Raw genomic sequence first — 25282 nt, 5'->3', positions numbered from 1 at the left:
GTCAGTTTTTGCAGGGGTCCCACCACAGGACAAAAATGTGAATTTTTTTAAAGTTTGTTCGTGTGATGTGGGTGATGCTGGTGAGGCAGTATTTATTGCCCATCCCTAGTTGCTCTCTGGGTGGCAGCCCACAGTTGATTTATGGAATTCATTTTCAGAACATGTCACGGTGGGATTTGAACTCAATCTCTGGGTTGCTAGTCCTGCACCATAACCACTACATTGCTGTCTAAGTGTATAGTTAGACGTATTTGCTTCTAATCAACTTTGTCAATCCAGCATGAAAATCTGTTCTCTTCTACGGGGTCTTTTAGGGAATGAATTATGGCCCACAATATCTCACTAGATTTTACCCCCAGTCTTCTAAATGTATTCCCACTCCAAGGAATCAAAGCCAAATGCATTTACCTTGTACAGGAAACTCTTTGGTATCCGGCACCTACGGGACCGGGATGGTGCCGATTGATTAAAAATTCCGGATAACGGAGAGGTATACCTACCAAGGTACGAGAGCCCCGTTACACAGCACACCGGTTACACGGCCACAGATCCAGGAGTCCCTGTTACACGGCCACAGGTGCAGGAACCCCGGTTACATGGCCACAGATCCAGGAGTCCCTGTTACACGGCCACAGGTGCAGGAACCCCGGTTACATGGCCACAGATCCAGGAGTCCCTGTTACACGGCCACAGGTGCAGGAACCCCGGTTACATGGCCACAGATCCAGGAGTCCCTGTTACACGGCCACAGGTGCAGGAACCCCGGTTACATGGCCACAGATCCAGGAGTCCCTGTTACACGGCCACAGGTGCAGGAACCCCGGTTACATGGCCACAGATCCAGGAGTCCCTGTTACACGGCCACAGGTGCAGGAACCCCGGTTACATGGCCACAGATCCAGGAGTCCCTGTTACACGGCCACAGGTGCAGGAACCCCGGTTACATGGCCACAGATCCAGGAGTCCCTGTTACACCGCCACAGGTGCAGGAACCCCGGTTACATGGCCACAGATCCAGGAGTCCCTGTTACACGGCCACAGGTGCAGGAACCCCGGTTACATGGCCACAGATCCAGGAGTCCCTGTTACACGGCCACAGGTGCAGGAACCCCGGTTACATGGCCACAGATCCAGGAGTCCCTGTTACACCGCCACAGGTGCAGGAACCCCGGTTACATGGCCACAGATCCAGGAGTCCCTGTTACACGGCCACAGGTGCAGGAACCCCGGTTACATGGCCACAGATCCAGGAGTCCCTGTTACACCGCCACAGGTGCAGGAACCCCGGTTACATGGCCACAGATCCAGGAGTCCCTGTTACACCGCCACAGGTGCAGGAACCCCGGTTACATGGCCACAGATCCAGGAGTCCCTCTTACACGGCCACAGGTGCAGGAACCCCGGTTACATGGCCACAGATCCAGGAGTCCCTATTACACGGCCACAGGTGCAGGAACCCCGGTTACATGGCCACAGATCCAGGAGTCCCTCTTACACGGCCACAGGTGCAGGAACCCCGGTTACATGGCCACAGATCCAGGAGTCCCTGTTACACGGCCACAGGTGCAGGAACCCCGGTTACATGGCCACAGATCCAGGAGTCCCTCTTACACGGCCACAGGTGCAGGAACCCCGGTTACATGGCCACAGATCCAGGAGTCCCTCTTACACAGCCACAGGTGCAGGAACCCCAGTTACATGGCCACAGATCCAGGAGTCCCTATTACACGGCCACAGGTGCAGGAACCCCGGTTACATGGCCACAGATCCAGGAGTCCCTCTTACACGGCTACATGTGCAGGAACCCCGGTTACACGGCCACTAAGATACAGTAAAACTTAGCTGAACCTACTCCTGAATTTTGCCAGTTAATCGAGATTTCCGGATATTTAGGTGCCGTTTAAACAAGAGTTTCCTGTATTAGCTTTGCCACTTTTCCATCTTAAGTTTGGATACAGAGACCTGCAACTGGGCAATTGGCTTTAATTTTTTCTCACCCTAAGCACAGTAGATTTATTTTTAGCAATTGGCTTGATCTCCTGGAAAATAAACATGTGGTGTGACAAAATTCACCCAACCTGAATTGTCCATTAGTTAATTATTAACCTGTATCTTGGTCCTGTGCATACATTGTATTTTAACTAGATATTAAATGCAAGATTAAAAACAATTAATTCTCAGGATATGGGCATCGCAGGCAAGGCCGGCATTTATTGCCCATCCTTAGCTGCCCTGAGAAGGTGGTGGTGGGCCGCCGCCTTGAACTGGTGGCAGTTTGCTACAACTGAGTGGCTTGCTAGGCCATGCCAAAGGGCAGTTAAGAGTCACGTTGACGTGGGACTGAAGTTACTTGTAGGCCAGACCGGGTTTTTTTTCTTAAAGGACGTTGATGAACCAGTTGGGTTTTTACAACCGATAGCTTCATGGTCATTTCTTTTTTATTGATGTCTGCTTTTAATTTCAGTTTTTAAAAACTGAATGTACATTCTCAAACTGCCATGGTGGGATTTGAATTTGCATTCTCTGAATTATTAGTCCAGGATTATAAGTCTAATAACATCACCACTACGCTACTGCACCCAATTTGTGTATTATATAACTTTTTCTCTCATTCTTTTGTATTTAACGCATCTTGAAGAAAGCCAGGGCTCAGATGTCCAAAATTTGTTGTGTTTTAGAGATAAGTGGCACTGCTGTTATCATCTGGTGACATTCAGCATAGGCGATGGTTGGCTTCCTTTTGTTGAGCAGATCCTGTCTCTACCTTGCGGTAATCATTTTAATCTAGGAAAGCATTAGAAAGTTTTTTAAAAAGGCTTTCTTATCATGACTTAAATTAAGTGGTGTTAAAAAGTTGTATCATCTATCAATGGTGTGCATGCTTTGCTAGCATTACGTAAGCAAAGATGGAAGAATTCAATGCTAAAGTTTCAAGTCTCAAATTCTTGCTTTGTTTTATAGTCATAGCCCCGATAGTATTGATAAATAAATATATATACAGTATAATCACAAATCTAATATGTTAGAAAGTGTTCAAAATAATGAAGGGGTTTAACAGTGTAAATAATGAAATTATTTTCACCAGTTGGTAAATCGTTAACAAGAGGGCATACAGTTAGGATTGATACCAGAAGCACAAAGCGGGAGGTTAGAAGATTTTTTTTACGCAAGAAGTTATTAGAATATGGAATGCTTCACTGCAAGTGACAATTGAAGTTGAATCAATCACCATATTTGAGGGAACTAGATAAATATTTGACGAAAAGCATGAAAAAGTACAGGGAGATAGAGAAATGTGATTAGAATAGATAGCTTTGGTGGAGGAGCTGCACCAGTACACGCACAATGGACCCGATAGCTTCTTTCTGTAGTAAAATGTCCATGGTTTTATCAGACCTACTCAGCCCAAATAAAATCCTGATTAGAGCGTTGCATAGTATAATCCAGTGAGTATCCTACCCAAATTTACAGCTAAAATTGATAATTAGGTACTTGATTATTCACTATATTGCTTATAAAGTAACTTTTGGCTACAATACGTTTGTTTCACATTGTTTCACAATGAACACCTAAAATGTCTCCTGAAACCTCAGGCAGCCATGAACAGACGATACATATTGAGGACTGCTGGAAACAAAGGTTTAGGGTTAATATGTATTGCCTAGATTGGAGAAGAGTTAGAACATAAGAAGCAGGAGCAGGCCATTCGGCCCTTCGAGCCTGTTCCGCCATTCAATAAGATCATGGCTAATCTTCTGCCTCAACTCCATTCACCGGCCCCATTGCCATATCCCTTGATGTCCTTACTAGTCAGAAATCTATCGACTTCTGTTTTGAATATACCCAATGCCTGAGCTTCCACAGCCCTCTGGGGTAGAGAATTCCAAAGATTCACCACCCTCTGTGTGAAGAAATTTCTTCTCATCTCAGTCCTGAATGGCCTACCCTTTATCTTGAGGCTGTGGCCCCTGGTTCTAGACTCCCCAGCTAAGGGAAACATTCTCCTAGCATCCATCCCATCAAGCCCTGTAATAAGAACATGAGAAATAGGAGCAGGAGTAGGCCATACGGCCCCTCGGGCCTGCTCCGCCATTTAATAGGATCATGGCTGATCCGAACCTAGACTCACGTCCACTTCCCTGCCCGCTCCCCGTAACTCCTAATTCCCTTATCAGCTAGGAAACTGTCTATCTCCGTTTTAAATTTATTTAATGTCGCAGCTTCCACAGCTCTGAGGTAGCAAATTCCATAGATCCACCACCCTCCGAGCGAAGAGGTGTACCCCACTTTTGTTCTTGGTGTAAATATAGATGATTTAGACTTGGGTATGAGGAGCATAATGTTGAAATTTTCTGACAACATTTAAGTAGGAGGTTTGGCAAACAGCAAGAAGACTGTAAAAGACTTCAGGAGGATGTAGACAAGTTAGCAAAATTGGCCGACTGATGGCAGATGCAATTTAAGAACCAGGAATTTGAGTTAATGCATTTTGAGAGGGAAACTAAGGAATGGGAGTTTTTTAATCATTCTTTCGACATGTGGGTGGTGCTGGCATGGCCGGCATTTATTATCCATCCTTAGTTGCCCTCGAGAAGGTCATGGTGAGCTGCCTTCTTGAGCTATTGCAGTCCATGTGGTGAAGGTACGCCCACAATGCTGTTAAATAGAAAACTTCAGGATTTTAACAAAGCAACAATGAAGGAACAGCGATTATATATCCAAGTCAGGATGGTGTGTCACTTGGAGATGATGGTGTTCCCCTGCCACTGCTGCCCTTGTACTTTTAGGTGGTGGGGGTCTTGGGATTGGGTGGTGCTCAATTGAAAAACATTGAAGGCTATGGATGAATAATGAGACCTCGGGGGTCAAACGGGATGAGAACTGTTATTATTAATTATGAGAAGAGACTTGAGATACAGGGACTATTTCCACTGGAGCTGAAAAGGCTAAGAGGAGATTTACTAAAGGTTTTTAATATTGTAGAGGGTTGTGATTAGAGTGAATAGGAAAATACTATTTCCTCAGGTTGGGGAGTCGGTGACAAGGGATCGTCGATGCAAAATGATAAGAGACGGAGTAGAGAGATTACGAGAAATTTATTTACACTGAGTTATTAGAGCATGAAAAGCTTTGCTACAGAGAGTCGAGACCGAGACCATTGCATCTTCAAGGGAAGAGTAGATAAAAGCTTTAAAGCAGAGTAAGGGATAGAGCTATTGACCGAGTAGGTCAGTAGGATTGCTCTAGCAAGGAGCTGATACAGAGATGATGGGCAAAACGGTGGCCTCCTGTGCTGTAAACGTATGCAGTTCCATCATTTTTTTTTTTTACTTGTTCTAAAACCGGTTTGTATTTGGATTGGTAAGTGAATGAGTCTACCCAGTAGGATGCTCTCTATGCGGCCCCACTGAAGGGATAACAAATGTGATGTAATCATTGCATGTTTGTCAAGTGATCTGCAGCCAATTGTAAGAACAATATATCAAATATATATTCTAATTACTTATCTGGTTAACCTTTTTCAGGTACTTCATGAACAGAAATGGTATAGAAAGAATGTGACCTTTCTTGAAAATGAAACCTCGCACTAACACTGTAGATAGCAAATTACTACCAAACCGTAAGTATACCGTTTTGGTACTGAAACAGAGTTTTTCATCTGTGCAAAATTATGAAATAATTGTGTGAAGGAGTGCATTTTTGTTTTTCAGGAAGTGAAGTAAACACAAAAAACCCATTGTGACACTGAAACAGACACTAATATTACATTTAATAGGATATTCCAGTCACTGTTTGTCCTGTCATCCTTTTTTCCATTCTTTCTCGGTATTACTTATAGGGTTATTTAGCACACTAATAGAAGCAAATCACAGGAAAAATGTTGAAGCCAGTGTATATCAATCTTGTGCTACGGACTTCATCTGTGATACTCATATATGTCTCAATGCTCTCTCCAAAAACAATCCAAGTTTTGAAGAACAAAATCTGTAGTGTGGTTTTAGATTTTTTTTTTACAGTTCACAAAGACATAATATATTAAAGCTTTACACGTTCACCTAGTTCATTGGCGTCAATCGCTCCCATCCCTTCTGCCGTGTGTACCAGAATTGATTCACTCTGACCAGTATTTACTTATATGTAAACATTTTACATTCTACATCATACAACCCACATTCTACCCTACGTAAACTTGAGGTCATCCAAAACTCGGCTGCCCATGCCCTAACTTTCTCCAAGTCCCGCTCACCCATCACCCTGTGCTCGCTGACCTACATTGGCTCCCAGTTAAACAACACCTCGTTTTTTAAATTCTCATCCTTGTTTTCAAATCCCTTCATGGCCTCGTCCCTCCCTATCGCTGTAATCTCCTCCAGCCCCACAAACCCCCCAAGATATCTGCGCTCCTCTAATTCTGCCCTCTGGAGCATCCCTGATCATAATCGCTCAACCTTTGGTGGCCGTGCCTTCTGTTGCCTCGGCCCTAAGCTCTGGAATTCCCTGCCTAAACCTCTCCGCCTCTCTTTCCTCCTTGAAGACACTCCTAAAAACCGACCTCTTTGATGCGCCATCAATTACTCAAAAGACTGAGGTTGAGCGAGTAACAATCAGGCTTTTATTAACTAAAGAATGAAGGTCTAGTCTCGAGTGGTCGACCCGTCCAGAATACTAAGGGACTGGGAGGTAGTCACTTCTATACCTGGAATAGTGGGAGGAGTCAGCCGAGGCATGTCCAGACCTGTACCTAGTGGAATACACATACACATACAGACAGGTATAACAGTGGTTTACCACATTCACCCCTTGTTTAAAAATGAGTCCGGCGGGGTGAAGTGTATTTAAAAGTTCGTGTATTGGAGTCTCTCCGGAGGTCTTGTCTGCCGCTGTGATCAACGTGGCGACGGCAGGGGTGGTGCAGCTTCCGGCGTCGCGTCCCGTGTAGGCTGGGGCACTGGAGTGTAGTCCTCGTGGGTGACAGTCCAAGGCGAGCCGGCTGCTGGGGTTGGATATCGGGTCGTGGGGGGGGCGGGTGGTAATGGGTAGTGGGTTACAGCGCTCCCCGAGGGTGTCGTGGGGGGGGTGGTAATGGGTAGTGGGTTACAGCGGTCCCCGAGGGTGCGAGGTCTCGTATGGAGACTGTGTCCTCCCGCCCGTCCGGGTACGCAATGTAAGCGTACTGGGGGTTGGCGTGGAGGAGGTTGACCCTCTCGACCAGGGGGTCCGTTTTATTGGTCCTCACGTGTCTTCTCAGTAGTACCAGCCCTGGGGACGTCAGCCATGGCGGTAACGCTGTCCCCGATGTGGACTTCCTTGGGAAGACAAACATTTTCTCGTGAGGGGTGGCATTGGTGGCAGTGCAGAGCAGTGACCGAATCGAGTGGAGCGCATCGGGGAGCACCTCCTGCCAGCGGGAGGTCGGAAGGCCCCTAGACTTTAAGGCTAGTAGGGCGGCCTTCCAAACTGTTGCATTCTCTCTTTCCACCTGTCCGTTCCCCCGGGGGTTGTAACTGGTGGTCCTGCTTGTGGCTATACCCCTAGCGAGCAGGTACTGGCGGAGTTCGTCGCTCATAAACGATGAGCCCCGGTCGCTATGGATATAGCTGGGGAAACCGAACAGGGTGAAGAGGCTGTTCAGACATTTAATGACCGTGGCACTGGTCATGTCCGGGCAGGGGATAGCGAACGGGAACCGGGAGTACTCGTCAATGATGTTGAGGAAGTACACATTGCGGTCGGAGGAGGGGAGAGGCCCTTTAAAATCGACGCTCAGGCGTTCGAAAGGGCGAGTGGCTTTTATCAGGTGGGCTCTGTCTGGTCTATAAAAGTGCGGTTTGCACTCAGCGCAGACTTGGCAGTTCTTGGTCATGGTCCTGACCTCCTCAATGGAGTAAGGCAGGTTGCGGGCCTTGATGAAGTGGAAGAACCTGGTGACCCCCGGGTGGCAGAGGTCATTGTGGAGGGCCCTCAGCCTATCGATCTGCGCGCTGGCGCAGGTGCCACGCGATAGGGCATCTGGGGGTTCATTGAGCTTCCCAGGCCGGTACAAGATCTCGTAATTGTAGGTGGAAAGTTCGATTCTCCACCTCAAGATCTTGTCATTTTTGATTTTGCCCCTCTGCTTGTTGTTGAACATAAAAGCAACTGAACGCTGGTCAGTGAGCAGGGTAAATCGTTTTCCGGCCAGGTAGTGCCTCCAATGACGCACAGCCTCCACAATAGCCTGGGCCTCCTTCTCGACCGCGGAGTGTCTGGTCTCCGGGCCCTGGAGGGTTCGTGAGAAGAATGCCACAGGTCTCCCCGCCTGAAGGGTGGCGGCCAGAGCGAAGTCGGACGCATCGCTTTCCACCTGGAAGGGGATGGATTCGTCCACTGCGTGCATGGTGGCTTTGGCAATGTCCTCCTTGATACGGTGGAAGGCCGAGCGGAAAAGAGGTGGATTTGATCAGCGGACGGGCTTTGTCTGCATAGTAGGGGACCCACTGGGCGTAGTAGGAAAAACCCTAGGCATCTCTTAAGAGCTTTTAGGCAGTGGGGCAGTGGGAGTTCCATAAGGGGACGCTTCCGGTCCGGGTCGGGACCGATGACCCCGTGTTCCACAACACAGCCAAGGATGGCGAGGCGGTCTGTGCGGAATATGCACTTCTCCTTGTTATATGTCAGGTTCAGGAGTTGGGCGGTGTGGAGGAATTTCTCGAGGTTTGCGTCATGGTCCTGCAAGTCATGGTCGCAGATGGTCACATTGTCTAGGTAAGGGAAAGTGGCCTGCAGCGCGTTTTGATCGACCATCCGGTCCATCTCCCTTTGGAAGACGGAGACCCCGTTGGTAACGCCAAAGGGAACCCTAAGGAAGTGATAGAGGCGGCCGTTTGCCTCAAAAGCAGTATACTGGCGGTCTTCGGGGCGGATGGGGAGCTGGTGGTACGCTGATTTCAGGTTTTGCTCACTTGCGCTAATTTCTCCTTATGTGGCTCGGTGTCAAATTTTTTGTTTTATAACACTCCTGTGAAGCGCTTTGGGGCGTTTTACTACACTAAAGGCGCTATATAAATACTTGGTATTCAACCCCTGCCAAGCGCACAAGACCAAGGACATCCCAACACAATGGGTGTGAGGCGTTTTTAGCAAATACCGACACAGGGTAACAAATTGCTTGTTTTCAGTCTTTGGGGAAACAACTTCAATGCTTAGCTCATTAAAAATTGAACTACCTTTCACCTCAGATTTTTTTTGTTTAACGTGTGAACGCATTGCTTTGAAAACCCAACATTTAAATGTAACTCTCAAATCTTTTCTATGGAAAAATGGTCAAAAACATTTCAGAATGTGACACCACCCTTTTGCTTTTTTGCATGTTCTAAACTATCCTACCTTTCCTAATCCTCTGTTTCTAAATAACAGTGTTACATAGGAACAAGGGTAGGCCATTGAGCCCCTCGAGCCTGCTCCACCATTCAATTAAATCATGGGTGATCTGTACTTCAACTCCATTTACCCAGTTTTGCTCCATATCCCTTGATATCCTTACCTAACAAAAATCTATCTATCTCAGTCTTGAAAGCTCCAGTTGTTCTAGCATTCACATGTTTTGGGGGAGAGAGTTGCAGATTTCTACTATTGTGTGAAAAAGAGCATCCTGATTTCACTCCTGGATGGCCTAACTCTAATTGTAAGATTATGCTCTCTTGTTCTTGACTTCCTCCACAAGAGGAAATAGTTTCTCCATATCTACCCTATCAAATCCTTTTAACATTTTAAACACCTTAATCAGATCACCCCTCCATCTTCTATACTTTACTCCAGATGGGATTTGACCAAGGCAATATGTGACTGAAGCACAACTTCCCCTTTGTATTCCAGCCCCCTTGAGATCAAGGCCAGCATTCCATTCGCCTTTTTGATTACTATTTGTACCTGTCTGCTAGCCTTTAATGATTTGTGGACTTGGACTCCCAAATCTCTCTGCCCTTCAACAGTACCAGGAATTAATTTTATGCAATTAAATGGCCCAGAAGACACCCTTGGTCTAGGAGATTGCTTCAAAATGTTGGAAGGTTGGATACGCAGTTACTATATCACTATCATTTTCAAATATGCACCGTCCCATTGTCTGTAGTGCAAAGTGGTGACTATGAATGTTTAGGGTAATTTCATGAGATCGATGCCAGTGCAAAATCTCGCTAGACACGAGTGTAGGTGGGATGTAGCCCTACGACACTATAATCCCAATTCTCCAGCCTGTGCTTGCCTCTAGCAAAATGGGATAAATAGAACCAATGCAAAGCTAGGATTCTCCTGAGTTGTGCAGTCAGCCTCTGTTGTGACCTAATACTGATATGCGATTTCATAACTTATTTGTATGTTTCAGGGGAGAAAATTAAGTAAATGAACCGTTTATCTGTAAACTTTGAGTAAACCATAATAATTACTTTCAGTTATGGGATCGTACGGGTGGAATTTTATTCCTTCCCATCTCATTTTTAAGTTATCTTTCTCCATACATCATTTCCTGAGTCAGACCCCAAGCAAGTGAACTGTTCCTCCGCCTCTAAGTTGTGCTAGGAACAACGCAGTATGAAAGGCACAGGAGTGGCGACCTCCGATATAAAATCTTTCTTCATGTGTCAGGTGTCTTGCTTTGGTTGACATTTAATGTAAGGCATCACAGCATAGACTTGCAATAAAAACAGAAAATGCTGTAAATACTCAGCAGGTCAGGCAGCATCTGTGGAGAGAGAAACAGAGTTAAGGTTTCAGGTCCATGACCTTTTGTCCGGACTAGTTCTGATGAAACGTTAACTCTTTCTCTCTCCACAGATGCTGCCTGACCTGAGTATTACCAGCATTTTCTGTTTTTATTTCAGATTTCCAGCATCTGCAGTATTTTGGCTTGCATCCTGTCACTCTCTCTTGATTCAATTTAATCTTATTTATGGTATTTTTAAAGCTGTACATTTTCTACTAAAGTGGTTTAATTGTAGTATCTTTATTATAGGATTAGCAGTACATGGAAAATCAGGAAGAAGTAAAGGAACACTAAAGACGTTACAGCGAGGAACTAACAAAGCAGCAGGCATCAAATTAAAGCCTTTTACTGGGAAAGTCTTTTACCTTGACCTGCCTTCCAATAAGCATACTGAAAACTTAGAAAAGGATCTACAAGATCTAGGAGGGGTACGTTCACTATTTCAAGGATAATCAATTTTGGAGGACCAATTATAATCTTTAACAAACTGAGGGATACAATCTCCCAGTTTGTATTGTAAATTATTAACCTATCTTTTAAAATGCTACCATTTGATATTTACATATTAGTAAAATCAGCAGTTTAAACCTTTAGTTTAAACTGTAAAATCCAATTTTTTAATGCTTAAAGTTAGTTTTGCAATTAAATTTACAGGTACTTGCTTGGGGAGGGGGAGAATACATTTGCATAACTCTAGCTGGGTGCTTGAGTTATGAGGGCTTGACTTTTTTTGGTAAAGCACCAAGTCTTTGTGTGAATTTTGTTTGTATCACAAAATGGTCTTACAGGTTGAATAACATGAATGGCTTTCTTGTGGGGACTATAATTAAGGACTAGTCGGTGATATGGTCAGGTGGGAGGGCTGGCTGCTGCATGTATGAAATAGTAGAAAATAACACTCTTCAGATTTCAGTGCTGACCAAAAATTAATTGCCACTGCAATAGTTTACCAGTCCATCATTACACTTTTCATGACATTTTGGGATAGAAATTGGTATGAGTTTCAGGCCTAAAAAGGGCACCATGACAAATGTAGCAGTGTGACAGCCTGTGCTCAATCTGCGCAGGTTCAGGCCACTGCTACATTTGTTGGGGCCTTTTTTCAGGCATCCCTGACAGCTGTCTAAAACGGGCATTGTGCCCCTTATATATGTTAATGAGGGGTTCAACACCTATTTTAAGTGCCCTCTGCCAAATTGGGCTGCCCTGAGCGGACCAGGTGTCATGGATGCAGTGTAGCAAGCGGCTGCCACCAAAAAGGTAAATAATTTTCTTTAATAGCTTGCTACAGGAAACTCTCGTTTTAAACGGCATCTAAATATCCGGAATTTTCTATTAACTGGCAAAATTCATACTCCGAAAACAACACCTCAATAACCGGAAATGTTGCCGAGTCAGTCAGTGGGGGTAGTTCTCCAAACTGCCACTACTCTGCTTCTTGGCGCTGTCGGAAGTCATTAAAGAGTTATGGATTACCCTCAACTGGCAGTACTGTACTTAATCAAGCATCTTCCACCATCCATTTAACACAACATTCTATAGGTGAGTACCCAATTACTGTATACTGCACATTTCTTGAATTTTTTTATTTTTGTTTGTTAAAAATAGCCTCGGTAGATAACCCTCTCTGTCCTCCGGAATTTTTAATCAACTGGCACCATCCCGGTCCTGTCGGTGCCGGATACCAAAGAGTTTCCTGTATTAAATTATCTCTGCTACTTTGTGTTCCTACTGCACACCTCTCTAACCAAGAGAGCAGGGCATTGACCTACTTCCAGGTCTTTAGCAATGCCACACTAAAAAGTCCAATCTCTTCCCTCAACACTTTACCTCCCTTCTGTGAAAAGGAACTTGGTCTCATTATTGCTGTCACCTTGTAGCTGCTGAGGCCATGAATGTAGTGTGTGCAGGATTATGGGCATCAGCTTGCATTTTGCTGCTCTATGGTGCATGCACTGAAGCTCTGACAGCCAGTCCTGCCAAAACAAATTTCATTTTAGGACTTGTATTAAGATATTGGATGCTATTTGTGAGACAGTTAAAGTTTTTGGCGAGTGAATGCTTCCAAACGTTTCAGAGAAAGCCCTGGGTGTTGTATAATTTTCTGGATGCTTTTACTGAAATTTTTCACATGTAACAGTCACCATTTTTACCACCAAAATTTAACTAGGAGCCAGGTGCTCAATTATACAGTGATTTATGTAGAGCTGGGAAGTGTGTTATTTGCATAAAAAAGTCCTTTCTAATGAATCTTTCTCTTGTGTTTTATTTTAATACAGACAATTGAAAAGTTTCTCAGCAAAGATATTAATTACATCATTTCTAATAGAAGTGAGGCCAAATTTGCCCAGACTGCAGGGAAAAACTCCCCTGTACCAAGCCCAGATTCTGTTCAGAATGCTGGTAACACGTCTTCTCATCCGAGCAGTCGGAGAGAAAGCCATGAAGGGAGCTCACATAGAGCTTTGGAGATGGTATGTTTTTGGTTGTATGATCATAAAAATACTGCTAAAATTTACTAAACCTGATAGCGGGAGCTGAAAATGTTTGCTCAAAATAACTTGAGGTAACTTTGTATTGCTACTTGTTTTTCGAGTACCAATTTGTACAGTGTAACTAATTTAATAACTTATTTATGTGGTAAATCAATTGAGGAATGTTATGTTAATCCTAGAATGGTAAGCCAAATAACACAACTTGGAGTACTGTAGTTAAAGTGGAATTATGCTCTGAATCATAAAAGAGGGAAGGAAAGTCTAGGCATTGGCCTGGACTTTGTGGTCAGCGGTGAACAAACAAATTCATTACACTTACACTTGCCCACAGACTGTCTCTGAACTTTTGCACTGGAACTTGTGATGATTAGAAATTCAGCGCAGCGCTCTCTCTAAATCTGGGACCTGTGTGAGCAAGGCAAGCAACTGTATATCTCCTTAACTAATCAGATTGAAGAATTATTAATAAGTAGTGCAGAGTCTGAACCAGGAAGTGAGTGTTAAAATAGTTAATTCAATGCCAAATCATGTACAGAAAGTGAAATAAAGAGGGAAAGAAAGATGGGATTAAGAGAGAGAGAGATAAGAGACAAAAAGAAAAAGTTAAAAGTACAGGAAACTTCGCGATACCGACGGGACCGGCGTGATGCCGATCTATGAAAACTTCCGGACAGACCAGCGCTAATGTTGAAGGATACGGAGGTTTTCATCTCCGTATCTGACAACAAACACTTGCTTAGCAACAGCTTGTAAACAGTCGGCCCGTACCTTGGAAGCATCTCTGTAGCTTAGCAACAGCTTCAGAGAGGCTTTCCAGAGACTGACTTTAAAAAAAAATGCTAGAAGAAGAAAAAAGAAAAAAAACGGCTGCTGATTTCTGCCGTTAGATCGAGGTTTCCGGCCATACAACCTCCGGATAAACCAAAGTTTCCTGTATATATCTCTAATTTAAAAAAAAATCTCCAACAATAATTCAAATCTGATGGAACAACTCCAAACTTGTAAAAGTTAATTTTCAGTTCCAGTGAGGTTGTTGGGCAGTAATTAAGACTTATTACACTGGAATGGACCAGCCCTAACTTTTTCTGCCGAGTTTTGTGGGTATCTATCACATAAGTACCGCAACTTCACGCCCTTCCACATGTTCCAACCTCTTAGCGAGATATCATTATAGCGCAGCTTCTGGAGGAGCAGGGCAACGTAAACAGCAACTTCTGATTTCCGCGTTAAACTGCGCATGTGTGGTCGCTGGAAGTTGCTGTCCAATTTACTCTTTAAAGACGGTGAGCGCTGATAGCCTCACCGCTATTTTTACCACAAAATTGGGATCAATATCTTTTGTTCAAAATACTCCCGCATTATAGTAGAAAATGATAATCTCACTTAAAAATGTTCTTTTAAAAGTCAATCGTCTTGTTAATGTGGAAACCTTGTAATTGGATCTTCCTCCCTACTAGCCTGCTCATTAACACTAATTATGGAGATTTTCCATACCTGTTTCAAAGTAAGACCATTGAAAACAGAAGGTGTGTGATTTTGAACTGGCCTTAGAACTGCTCTTGAGCTGCAGGAAACACCATGCTACATACTAGGAATGCAGATTTTGTTGTCTATTGCATAAATTCGAAGACCTCCGATTTTGGCTTTTTGTGATTGTCTCTCCCTGTAGAACTTTCAGCCACCTCAGTCCGATTCTCTGGAACTTTCTGCCTAAATCCCTCTACCTCTTGTGTGTCTTTAAAAACCTTCTCAAAACCCGTGCTTTGGGTCACCTCATGATGGCTTGCTGTTCACTCCTTTTATTTCTATTGTCTATTTTACCTTACCCTCCCTCCCCCCAATACAGTGTAGAGTGTCTTGGACATTTTCCATGTCAACGGAACTACATAAACACAAGTTGATTTTATTTTGATGCAGAAATGCTCTTGAATTTGTCAGTGTATTGAAACTGAATTAGCCTGAATTTAAACCAGCCATCAAATTAATTAATGGTTTTTAATCCAATTAATGATTTTAATAATTATTTGCAATTGAGGTTGACAGTGTTTCTTACTGGGTCATCAAAAATGCAAATCCTATGCCTCCAAAAATGTTGTTTTATTTTTTTTTTAATTGACAGATAAGCAGAGGAAAAAGTTTAGTCAAAAAGGTTATTAAGGAACAGGTAAGTGGTTAATCAAGAAGACACATGTACAAAACAAACAACATTCTTAATTATACTTTATTTTAATGCTAGAAGTGATCTAATTTGAAAATAAATGTTTTTTGAATGATCGTTATTTTTGTTTTATTTCAGGCAATTAATCACACCTTCATTTTAACTGATAGTTTACAGTTTTTTAAATGTGCTCCCATTCAGCTCTGCAGTACTGCCTACAAAGTTGGAGGGCAAAGTGCAATCTGATATAAGGAAGGCAGTCTTGTTTGTCGATTGTTGTGCTAAAACAGACAAGAAAATGGCGAGAAGTCATTTGAATAATGTATGCAAACAATCATTGATCACAAATATCTTAAGTTGAAACAGTAACGGGTACAATTAAAATTGAAATAATCATAACTAAACCAGTAGCATGCATGGCATCCTAGAAAACTATTAAAGCTGAAACAGTTTCAGAAGAGCTGACACAGGCTCCCAAAAGCTGGAAACCCAAGAATGGCTTGGATTATAAGCCTATGACCTTTGAAAACACGTACAGTCTCCACCACTTATAGTGGGCGCATTTGTGTGAATGTGATTTGCCCACTATACGCGATGGTTGGTATAATGTGGTAGAAAGAGAGGACAGTTAAGATGTTCGCAGACAGTAGCAGGATTCATACAGTAAGTAATAGTTTCATTTGGCATTGGCTCTGTGAGTTAAATAATATATCAGAAAAAGGTAACAATCTTAGTTTGATCGGATGGTTTTGCATGAGATTATATACTCGTGGAATACTGTTAACCCTAGACCAAGGACGCTGAGCTCTGCAGCGCCAAACTTATGAAAGTGATTAGATAACATCATGCAAGCTGCTAAATTGTTTTGCTAGCACACTAGAGACCTTTGGTCCAGGGACCAAGACAACAATTCAAGGCATTCTGTTGTTCATGACCCTGGAACCTTGTAATTCACAAGAATATTGCAGATCAAGACTACAAGGTGTGAACTAGTGAGTAAGCACAGCTGTTTCTGTCCAAAATAAATGGAGCACTTAAGACGCTATAACTAGCAACTTTGAAATTGACGTTAATGCAGATGGCTAATGGTTATCGCCTTTTGGTTGTTTTAAGCATGGACATTTTAAGTGGTGGGGACTGTAGTTACACTGGCTTTATAACTTAAGCTGTAGGCATTCCCAACATCCATTGATATCTATTGATAGGGGAAAAAAACTTAAGTACATGAAAGCATGAAGGAAAGAATTGAGATGTTAAAGGAACACAATTGGTGGTACACTTAGTGTTTAAGACATGCTCCTGTGGAAAATTAGTTATTACATTAGAAATAATGCATTCTGGTTCATTTTAATTACTTTTATATTTCAAAATTAATAGATTTTTAATCTTAATAAAGGAAAAGCATTTGGATTTTCAACAGACCAATCACTGAAAAGTTATCTCAATAGTCACTCCCACAAAAAACCCTGGATTTGCTAACCAATTTTGAAGCCCTCTACAAGCTCTGGACTCAGTTCACAGACCCTGTAACCCATCCTTTCTCCGAGATGCTCTCTCTTCAAACCTTTCTGGTATGCACTGACACTACTCATAGAGTTATACAGCACGGATAGAGGCCCTTCGGCCCATCGTGTCCGCGCCGGCCATCACGCCCTGTCTAATCTAATCCCATATTCCAGCATTTGGTCCGTAGCCTTGTATGCTATGGCATTTCAAGTGCTCATCCAAATGCGTCTTGAATGTTGTGAGGGTTCCAGCCTCCACAACCCTTCCGGGCAGTGAGTTCCAGACTCCAACCACCCTCTGGGTGAAAAAGTTCTTTCTCAAATCCCCTCTAAACCTCCCGCCCTTTACCTTGAATCTGTGCCCCCTAGTTATTGACCCTTCTACTAAGGGAAAAAGCTCCTTAGTATCCATCCTATCTATGCCCCTCATAATTTTGTACACCTCAATCATGTCCCCCCTCAGCCTCCTCTGCTCCAAGGAAAACAAACCCAATCTGCCCAGCCTCTCTTCATAGCTGAAGCGTTCCAGCCCTGGTAGCATCCTGGTGAATCTCCTCTGCACCCTCTCCAAAGCTATCACATCCTTCCTGTAGTGTGGCGACCAGAACTGCACACAGTATTCCAGCTGTGGCCTAACCAGTGTTTTATACAGCTCCATCATAACCTCCTTGCTCTTATATTCTATGCCTCGGCTAATGAAGGCAAGTATCCCATATGCCTTTTTTACCACCTTATCCACCTGTTCCGCCGCCTTCAGGGATCTGTGTACTTGCACACCCAGATCCCTCTGACCCTCCGTCTTGCCTAGGGTCTTTCCATTCATTGTGTATTCCCTTGCCTTGTTAGTCCCCCCAAAGTGCATCACCTCACACTTTTCCGGGTTAAATTCCATTTGCCACTGTTCCGCCCATCTGACCAACCCATCGATATCGTCCTGCAGACTGAGACTACCCTCCTCGCTATTTACCACCCTACCAATTTTTGTATCATCCGCGAACTTACTGATCATACCTTTTACATTCACATCCAAGTCATTAATATAGACCACAAACAGCAAGGGACCCAGCACCGATCCCTGTGGTACCCCACTGGCCACAGGCTTCCAGTCACAAAAACAATCTTCGACCATCACCCTCTGCCTTCTGCCACAAGCCAGTTTTGTATCCAATGTGCCAAGGCACCCTGGATTCCATGGGCTCTTACCTTCTTGACCAGTCTCCTGTGCGGGACTTTATCGAAGGCCTTACTGAAATCCATGTATACCACATCCACTGCGTTACCCTCATCCACACACCTAGTCACCCCCTCAAAAAATTCAATCAAATTAGTCAGACATGATCTTCCCTTGACAAAGCCATGTTGACTATCCCTGATTAATCCTTGCCTCTCCAAGTGGAGACTGATTTTGTCCCTCAGAATTTTTTCCAATAATTTTCCCACCACTGATGTTAGGCTCACTGGCCTGTAGTTTCCCGGTTTTTCCCTACTCCCCTTCTTGAATAATGGAACTACATTAGCGGTTCTCCAGTCCTCTGGCACATCCCCTGTGGCCAGAGAGGTTCTGAATATGTGTGTTAGAGCCCCCGCAATCTCTTCCTTTGCCTCACACAGCAGCCTGGGATACATTTCTTCCGGGCCTGGGGATTTATCCATTTTTAGGCCTGCTAAAACCGCCAATACCTCCTCCCTCTCGATGTTAATGTGTTTGAGCATATCACAGTCCCCCCGCCCTATTTCTATGTCTACATCGTCCCTCTCCATAGTGAAAACAGATGCAAAAAATTCATTTAGAACCCCTCCTACATCTTCCGGCTCCACACACAGATTGCCACTTTTGTCCCTAATGGGCCCTATTTTTCCCCTAGTTATCCTCTTACCCTTAATATACTTATAAAACATCTTAGGATTTTACTTTATTTTGCTCGCCAGTGTTATTTCATGGCCCCTCCTTGATCTCCTAATTTCTTTTTTAAGTATCCCCCTGCACTTTTTGTACTCCTCTAGGGCTTCCTCCGTCTTTAGCCTTTTGTATCTGCCAAAAGCCCTCTTTTTTTCTAATCCATTCTCGTATATCCCCTGACATCCACGGTTCCCTGTGGTTTTTGGAACCACCCTTGAACTTTACGGGAACATGTTGCCATTGTATGATCTCCATCTCCCTTCTGAAAGCCTCCCATTGCTCCGATGCGGATTTTCCTACAAGTAGCTGGTCCCAGTCCATTTTGGCCAGATCCTGCCTTATCCTATTAAAATCGGCCTTCCCCCAATTTAGAACCTTTATTTCCGGCCCATCCCTGTCCTTTTCCATGACCACCTTAAATCTCACCATATTATGGTCACTGTCACCAAAGTGCTCACCTACTAGCACTTCTTCCACTTGGCCGGCCACATTCCCTAGAATTAGGTCCAGTACCGCCCCCTCTCTTGTAGGACCTTCTACATGCTGGCTCAAAAAGCTCTCCTGGATGCACTTTAAGAATTCTACACCCTCTGTGCCTTTCACACTCTGACTATCCCAGTTAATATTGGGGAAGTTGAAATCCCCCATTACTATTACCCTATTATTTGCACATTTCTCTGAGATTTGCCTACATATCTGTTCCTCTATCTCCCCCTGACTGTTTGGAGGCCTATAGTACACTCCCAGCAAAGTGCTTGCCCCCTTCTTGTTTTTAAGCTCCATCCATATGGCCTCATTAGAGGAACCTGCTAATATGTCATCCCTCCTTACTGCAGTAATTGACTCCTTAATTAATATTGCTACACCCCCTCCTCTTATACCCCCCCCTCTGTCTCGCCTGAAGATTCTGTACCCCGGAATATTGAGCTGCCAGTCTTGCCCCTCCCTCAACCATGTCTCCGTGATAGCAACAATATCATACTCCCATGTGTTTATCAACACCTTCAGCTCATCCACCTTATTTGCAAGACTCCTTGCATTAAAATAGATGCCATCCAGCCTTGCCCTTGTATATTTGCCCTGTCTACCAAGCTGACTTGTTTTTTTCTCTATAATTGGCAGCACATCACCCCCTCTTTCAGCTCCCCTCTGTATCCCATCCCCCTGCCAAGTTAGCTTAAACCCCCCCAACAGTGCTAGCAAACCTCCCCGCAAGGATATTTGTCCCGCCCTGGTTCAGGTGCAACCCGTCCGACTTGTACAAGTCCCACCTTCCCCAGAAGCAGGCCCAGTGATCCAGGAAAGTAAAACCCTCCCCCCTACACCAACTCTTCTCCTTGCTTATTTTAGCCAGGCAGTCTTTCCACCTCCCCAACCCTACTCGGTTAATGCAAGCACTCTCCCTCCCCACTCTAAAGTTAAAGGGAAAAAAAAGAGAGTCTTGCATTTATATAGTGCCTTTCGCGGCCTCAGGACGTCTCAAAGTGCTGTACAGCTAACGGTACTTTTTGAAGTGTAGTCACTGTTGTAATGTAGGAAACGTGGCAGCAACTTTTGAGTGCAGCAGGGTCCCATAAACAGCAATGAGGTAATAACCAGAAAATCTTTTTTTGTGATGTTGGTTGAAGGATAAATATTGGCTAGGATGCCGGGGAGAACTGCTCTTCTTCGAATAGTGCCATTACATCTTTTACATCCACCTGAGAGGACAGACCGGGCCTCGGTTTAATGTCTCCTCCGACAGTACAGCACTGAAGTGTCAGCCATGGTTATGTGCTCAAGTGGGGCTTGAACCCATGACCTTTTGACTCAGGCAAGAGTGCTACCACTGAGCCACAGCTGATGGGGTTAATACTGGCACTCTTCTTCCTCACCCATACTAAAACATCACTCCAAGCTTCTCCAGTTCCCTCTCCCCTTCTCCCCTGCTTTCCCCTCACTGCCCCCACACCCCTTTCTCTCCTCCTTACTGCCATTCAGACATGTGTTCGACTGAGAGATCTGCTGTGTGGAAAATAATTAGAACCAAAACACAAACTGCTCATAGTTGATCTAAATATGTCTGATTTTTTTTTAAACAAAATGTGTCTCATTTAATGTTTTGTATTTGAAATAATAACTTGGGGTTTATTACTTAGCCCCGCCTTTCATGCCTGTTTCTTGTCTGGGCACTTCTCCATACCAAGTGATTGTGAAATATACTAAAAAGGAGTCATTGTTCCACATAGCTAGTAAATGTTTATAGCACTGTCTTGGCAATATTTTGAGTCTCATTTAAGAGACCTGTTTAAAAATAAGTGATTATAGTGTTCATTCATACTGTTGCTGTTTTATGAAATATTTTTGATTGGAAGTTTGATGCACTTTTTTTCTTCCAAATCCACTCCTTCCCTTTCTCACCACCCGCCTCGTCACATTAGGAATTTATCCATGGAAACAACATCCTGTCGAATGCTCTGGCTTGGGGAGTACGAATACTTTACATAGATGGTATCCTTTCATTATTTTTTTTGCACTGTTTTTATTTAAGTTTTAACCCACATACCAGCAATGTGAAATTGTTGCTAAATATATAGGGACTGGCTGGATAAAGCATCTTTACTAGTGTGCGAGTTTATCTCACAATCATCAATGTTTTTAAATGCTCAATTCAGTTTTTCATTATGAATTGAAAACTCAACTGGCAAAGTATTTCTTGCTGATATATTCCCTATATGAAACTCAAAAGTTTGGAACAAAATGGCCTGTATTTTCAGATATGTACAGGCTGTGTACACACCCGTAGGGACATCGGAAATGCTGGTTTCAGGCATGCGAAACGCATGTGCTGAAAACCGGTATTTCCGATTTGTCAAGAATGCTCTTGACAGATCGGACGCCTGCCCTGGAGAAGGGCCTCTGCGGGTGGAGAGTTCCGTTTTCTGCAGAACCTCCACCTGCTGAAAACCCTTAGGCGGTTAAGAAGGCAAATGGTATGTTGGCCTTCGTAGCGAGAAGATTCGAGTACAGGAACAAGGATGTCTTGCTGCAGTTGTACAGGGCCTTGGTGAGACCGCACCTTGAGTATTGTGTGCAGTTTTGGTCGCCTTATCTGAGGAAGGATGTTCTTGCCATGGAAGGAGTGCAGCAAAGATTCACCAGGCTGGAATGACGTATGAGGAGAGATTGTGTCGATTGGGCTTATACTCACTGGAGTTTAGAAGATTGAGAGGGGATCTCATCGAAACCTATAAAATTCTGTCAGGCCTGAACGGACTAGATGCAGGAAGGATGTTTCTGATGGCCGGGGAGTCCAGAACCAGGGGTCATAGTCTAAGGATAAGGGGTAAGCCATTTAGGACTGAAATGAGGAGGAATTTCTTCACCCAGAGAGTGGTGAACCTGTGGAATTCTCTGCCACAGAGGGCGGTGGAGGCCAGTTCATTAAATATATTAAAGAAGGAGTTGGATATATTTCTTAAGGCTAAAGGGATCAAGGGATATGGGGAGAAGGCAGGGACAGGGTACTGAATTTGAATGATCAGCCATGATCTCATTGAATGGCGGAGCAGGCTCGAGGGGCCAAATGGCCTACTCCTGCTCCTATCTTCTATGTTTCTAAATCTTACGCCTGGTAAAAGCAGGCATAAGGCCTGCTTTTACCAGCACAAGAGTTGAAAAAAGTTTTTTTTTTAAATCACTCATTTATAATTTTAAAATACTTTTAAAAAAGGTAAGTTTATTTTTAGCCCCGTAAAAAAATTCTAATCTTATGTAATGAATTTGGAACTAGAAATATTTTAGCATGAGTATCCATTTCTAAAAGTGGAAAAATATTGGGGTGTAATTATTGACCATTCTTTTTAGTCAGTATAGTCCCTTTGTCAACAAATCTAATTAACGTTGCTGCGGCCATGTTTGGAATATTGTGTGCAGTTTTGGACATTGATGCTTTGGAGACTTCAGAGAAGAATAAGGATGATTTAGTGATGTAGGACTCTTAAATTACGAAGAGAGGTTCACAGAGGTAAACTTATTTACACTGTAGAAAGTAAACTGGGGGGTTGAGCGGGAATATAATTCAAGTATTTAAAACAGGTAGCGTAGAACTACAGAGCACAAGTGCAAAATGAAGTACTTTAAAGTGAAGCCTTTGGTTAAAAGTCTTTGGCCTAGAAATTCGGTTTTGGCGCAGCGAGGGCTTTAGCGCCGGAAGTTAGTGCCGGCGCGAAGTCCCCCTGCGCGCGCCAAAAATTCAGTAGCGCCGCGCCCAAACGGCTGCCAGCGCTACTGAGGGGTCTCAGCGCCTCAAAACTGGCGCCACGCGCCGCATTGCGGCGCTATTCCGGCGCTGCGGCGCCCGCTGCGGTGCGGCAGGCTCGGGAAGTGCAGGCCTCCTCCTTCCGTTAAGGAGGAGCTGCCTGCACCCGGCCGCGGCCCGCGATAATCTTTTTAAAAATGAGCCCGGCACCTCGGACAAGTGCCGGGCTTGCTTCTGTTCCGCGGGGGGGGGAGTCCGGGGAGGGAGCTGCGGCCGGCGGGAAAGCGGCCGGCCGCCGCGGGGCCTTTAATGCGCCGGCGCAAAGTTCTGTAAGGCACCTCTGCCAGAACGTTGCTTGCGGCTGCCACGGGCGAGGCGGCCGCAACTCAATTTCCGAGTTCGGGCGGGTTACCATGGCAACCGGGACGCTGCGCACACCGATGACGTCATCGGTGCCGGCGCAGCGCTACCGGCCTAACGCCGATTTAGGGCCCCTGTCAATTTCTAAACTGGCCATAACTTCGGCACTAGGCCCTCTAGCGCCTCAAAAGCGGCGCTAAGGCCAGTGAATTTCTAGGCCTTTGGCTCCCTCTCTGAGTGCAGAAAATATATACAATAGACTCCCAGGAAAAGCAATTAATGTTAAATCAATTGACTCTTTCAAGAAAGAAATGAGTATCGGGCTACAAATGGATTTGGTGACCATGGAAATAAATATGAAAAGATAACCAAATATTTTATGATTTAATTGCTGGGATTGAGTAAGTGTAATTTATGGATAAGCAATCAGTCAGGGTTAAATAATAGATAAGTAATAGTGGATAGATATGCACAGTTTTGCTCTGGAGAGAAAAATTATGATGGGTGGAATAGGGTCTGTTTAAACAGCTGATGCACATTATTGTGGAAAGAGCTGGGGTGATTGATGGAATGACTGATTTTTGCCTTCTATGCTTTCGTATGTTCATCAAATGTTAATCCAGCTGTTTTAAAAGGCATTCGCCATAGTTTTAACTACTTTGGTGGGAGTCCATTCTGCAGATCTACTACTCTATGTAGGTAAAATAATTATTGAAATGCTTTAGGACTAATTGGAATCTGTTTACACAATCTGTCAGTAGGCCTTTCTTAAACCATAGTTTGATACAGCAGCTGTGAGCGATTATGGATTTGACATGTACTGTTGAGATGTGTAGGGAAAAATATAGCATTTTTAATTGGTCAAAGGTAATTAGGAGAGAGATGTTGCCAAATGAAGTGGGGAAAAAAAATTAAAATTACCCATTGTATAATATACTAGATTTTTTTTTTAATGTAAATTTTAGAGGTTTGTTTTTATATTGTCAATACATATGTATAATTTTGGCAGCACTGTTTTTGAATCTGAGGTACAATTTAAGGTAATTCTGGATGCTTTTTCGAAAAAGTGCTAGAGTTATAGATTTTTCTTTCGAGAACTTTGACAAAATCCAAAGTAATTGCACCACCAAATGCTGCTGCAACACAGGACTACATGCATGCTAAAAAGCAGAAGCAGCATGCTATAGACAGGGCTAAGCGATCCCACAATCAACGGATCTGATCAAAACTCTGCAGTCCTGCCACATCCAGTCGAGAATGCTGGTGGACCATTAAACAACTAACAGGAGGAGGGGGCTCCATGAATATCCCCATCCTCAATGATGGTAGAGCTCAGCACGTGAGTGCAAAAGACTAAGCTGAAGCGTTTGCAACCATCTTCAGCCAGAAGTGCCTAGTGGATGATCCATATCTGCCTCCTCCTGAGGTCCCCAGCACCACAGAAGCCAGTCTTCAGCCAATTTGAATTCACTCCACGTGATATCAAGAAACGGCTGAGCGCACTGGAAACAGCAAAGGTTATGGGCCCCGACAACATCCCGGTTATCGTGCTGAAGACTTGTGCTCCAGAACTAGCTGCCCCTCTAGCCAAGCTGTTCCAGAATAGCTACAACACTGGAATCTATCCGACAATGTGGAAAACTGCCCAGGTATGTCCTGTCCACAAAAAGCAGGACAAATCCAATCCAGCCAATTACCACCCCATCAGTCTACTCAATCATCAGCAAAGTGATGGAAGGTGTCATCGACAGTGCTATCAAGCGGCACTAACTCGCCAATAACCTGCTCACTGATGCCCAGTTTGGGTTCCGCCAAGACCACTCGGCTCCCGACCACATTACAGTCTTGGTCCAAACATGGACAAAGGAGCTGAATTCCAGAGG

The 25282-nt window shown here is 44.1% G+C and overlaps 1 protein-coding gene across 3 annotated transcripts in view; it reads left to right on the top strand.

The window, feature by feature from the left end:
- The window catches only part of dbf4 (DBF4-CDC7 kinase regulatory subunit), an 82433-nt gene that overhangs the window by 20470 nt on the left and 36681 nt on the right, over positions 1–25282 (top strand). For all 3 annotated transcript variants that reach the window (XM_085987898.1, XM_085987899.1, XM_085987897.1), the window contains exons 2-6: positions 5526–5620; positions 10991–11169; positions 13021–13215; positions 15356–15400; positions 21220–21289. In XM_085987898.1, coding sequence (XP_085844024.1) covers positions 5575–5620; positions 10991–11169; positions 13021–13215; positions 15356–15400; positions 21220–21289 — 535 coding nt within the window. In that variant the 5' untranslated portion in view covers positions 5526–5574. The remainder of the gene's footprint in view (positions 1–5525; positions 5621–10990; positions 11170–13020; positions 13216–15355; positions 15401–21219; positions 21290–25282) is intronic.

Source organism: Somniosus microcephalus, chromosome 5 (assembly GCF_052327205.1).
Source record: "Somniosus microcephalus isolate GS21.2 chromosome 5, FLI_Smic_1.0, whole genome shotgun sequence".
Lineage (NCBI taxonomy): Eukaryota > Metazoa > Chordata > Chondrichthyes > Squaliformes > Somniosidae > Somniosus > Somniosus microcephalus.
Note: the sequence above shows the minus strand (reverse complement) of the source record. Positions and strands in the feature narration are given on the sequence as shown.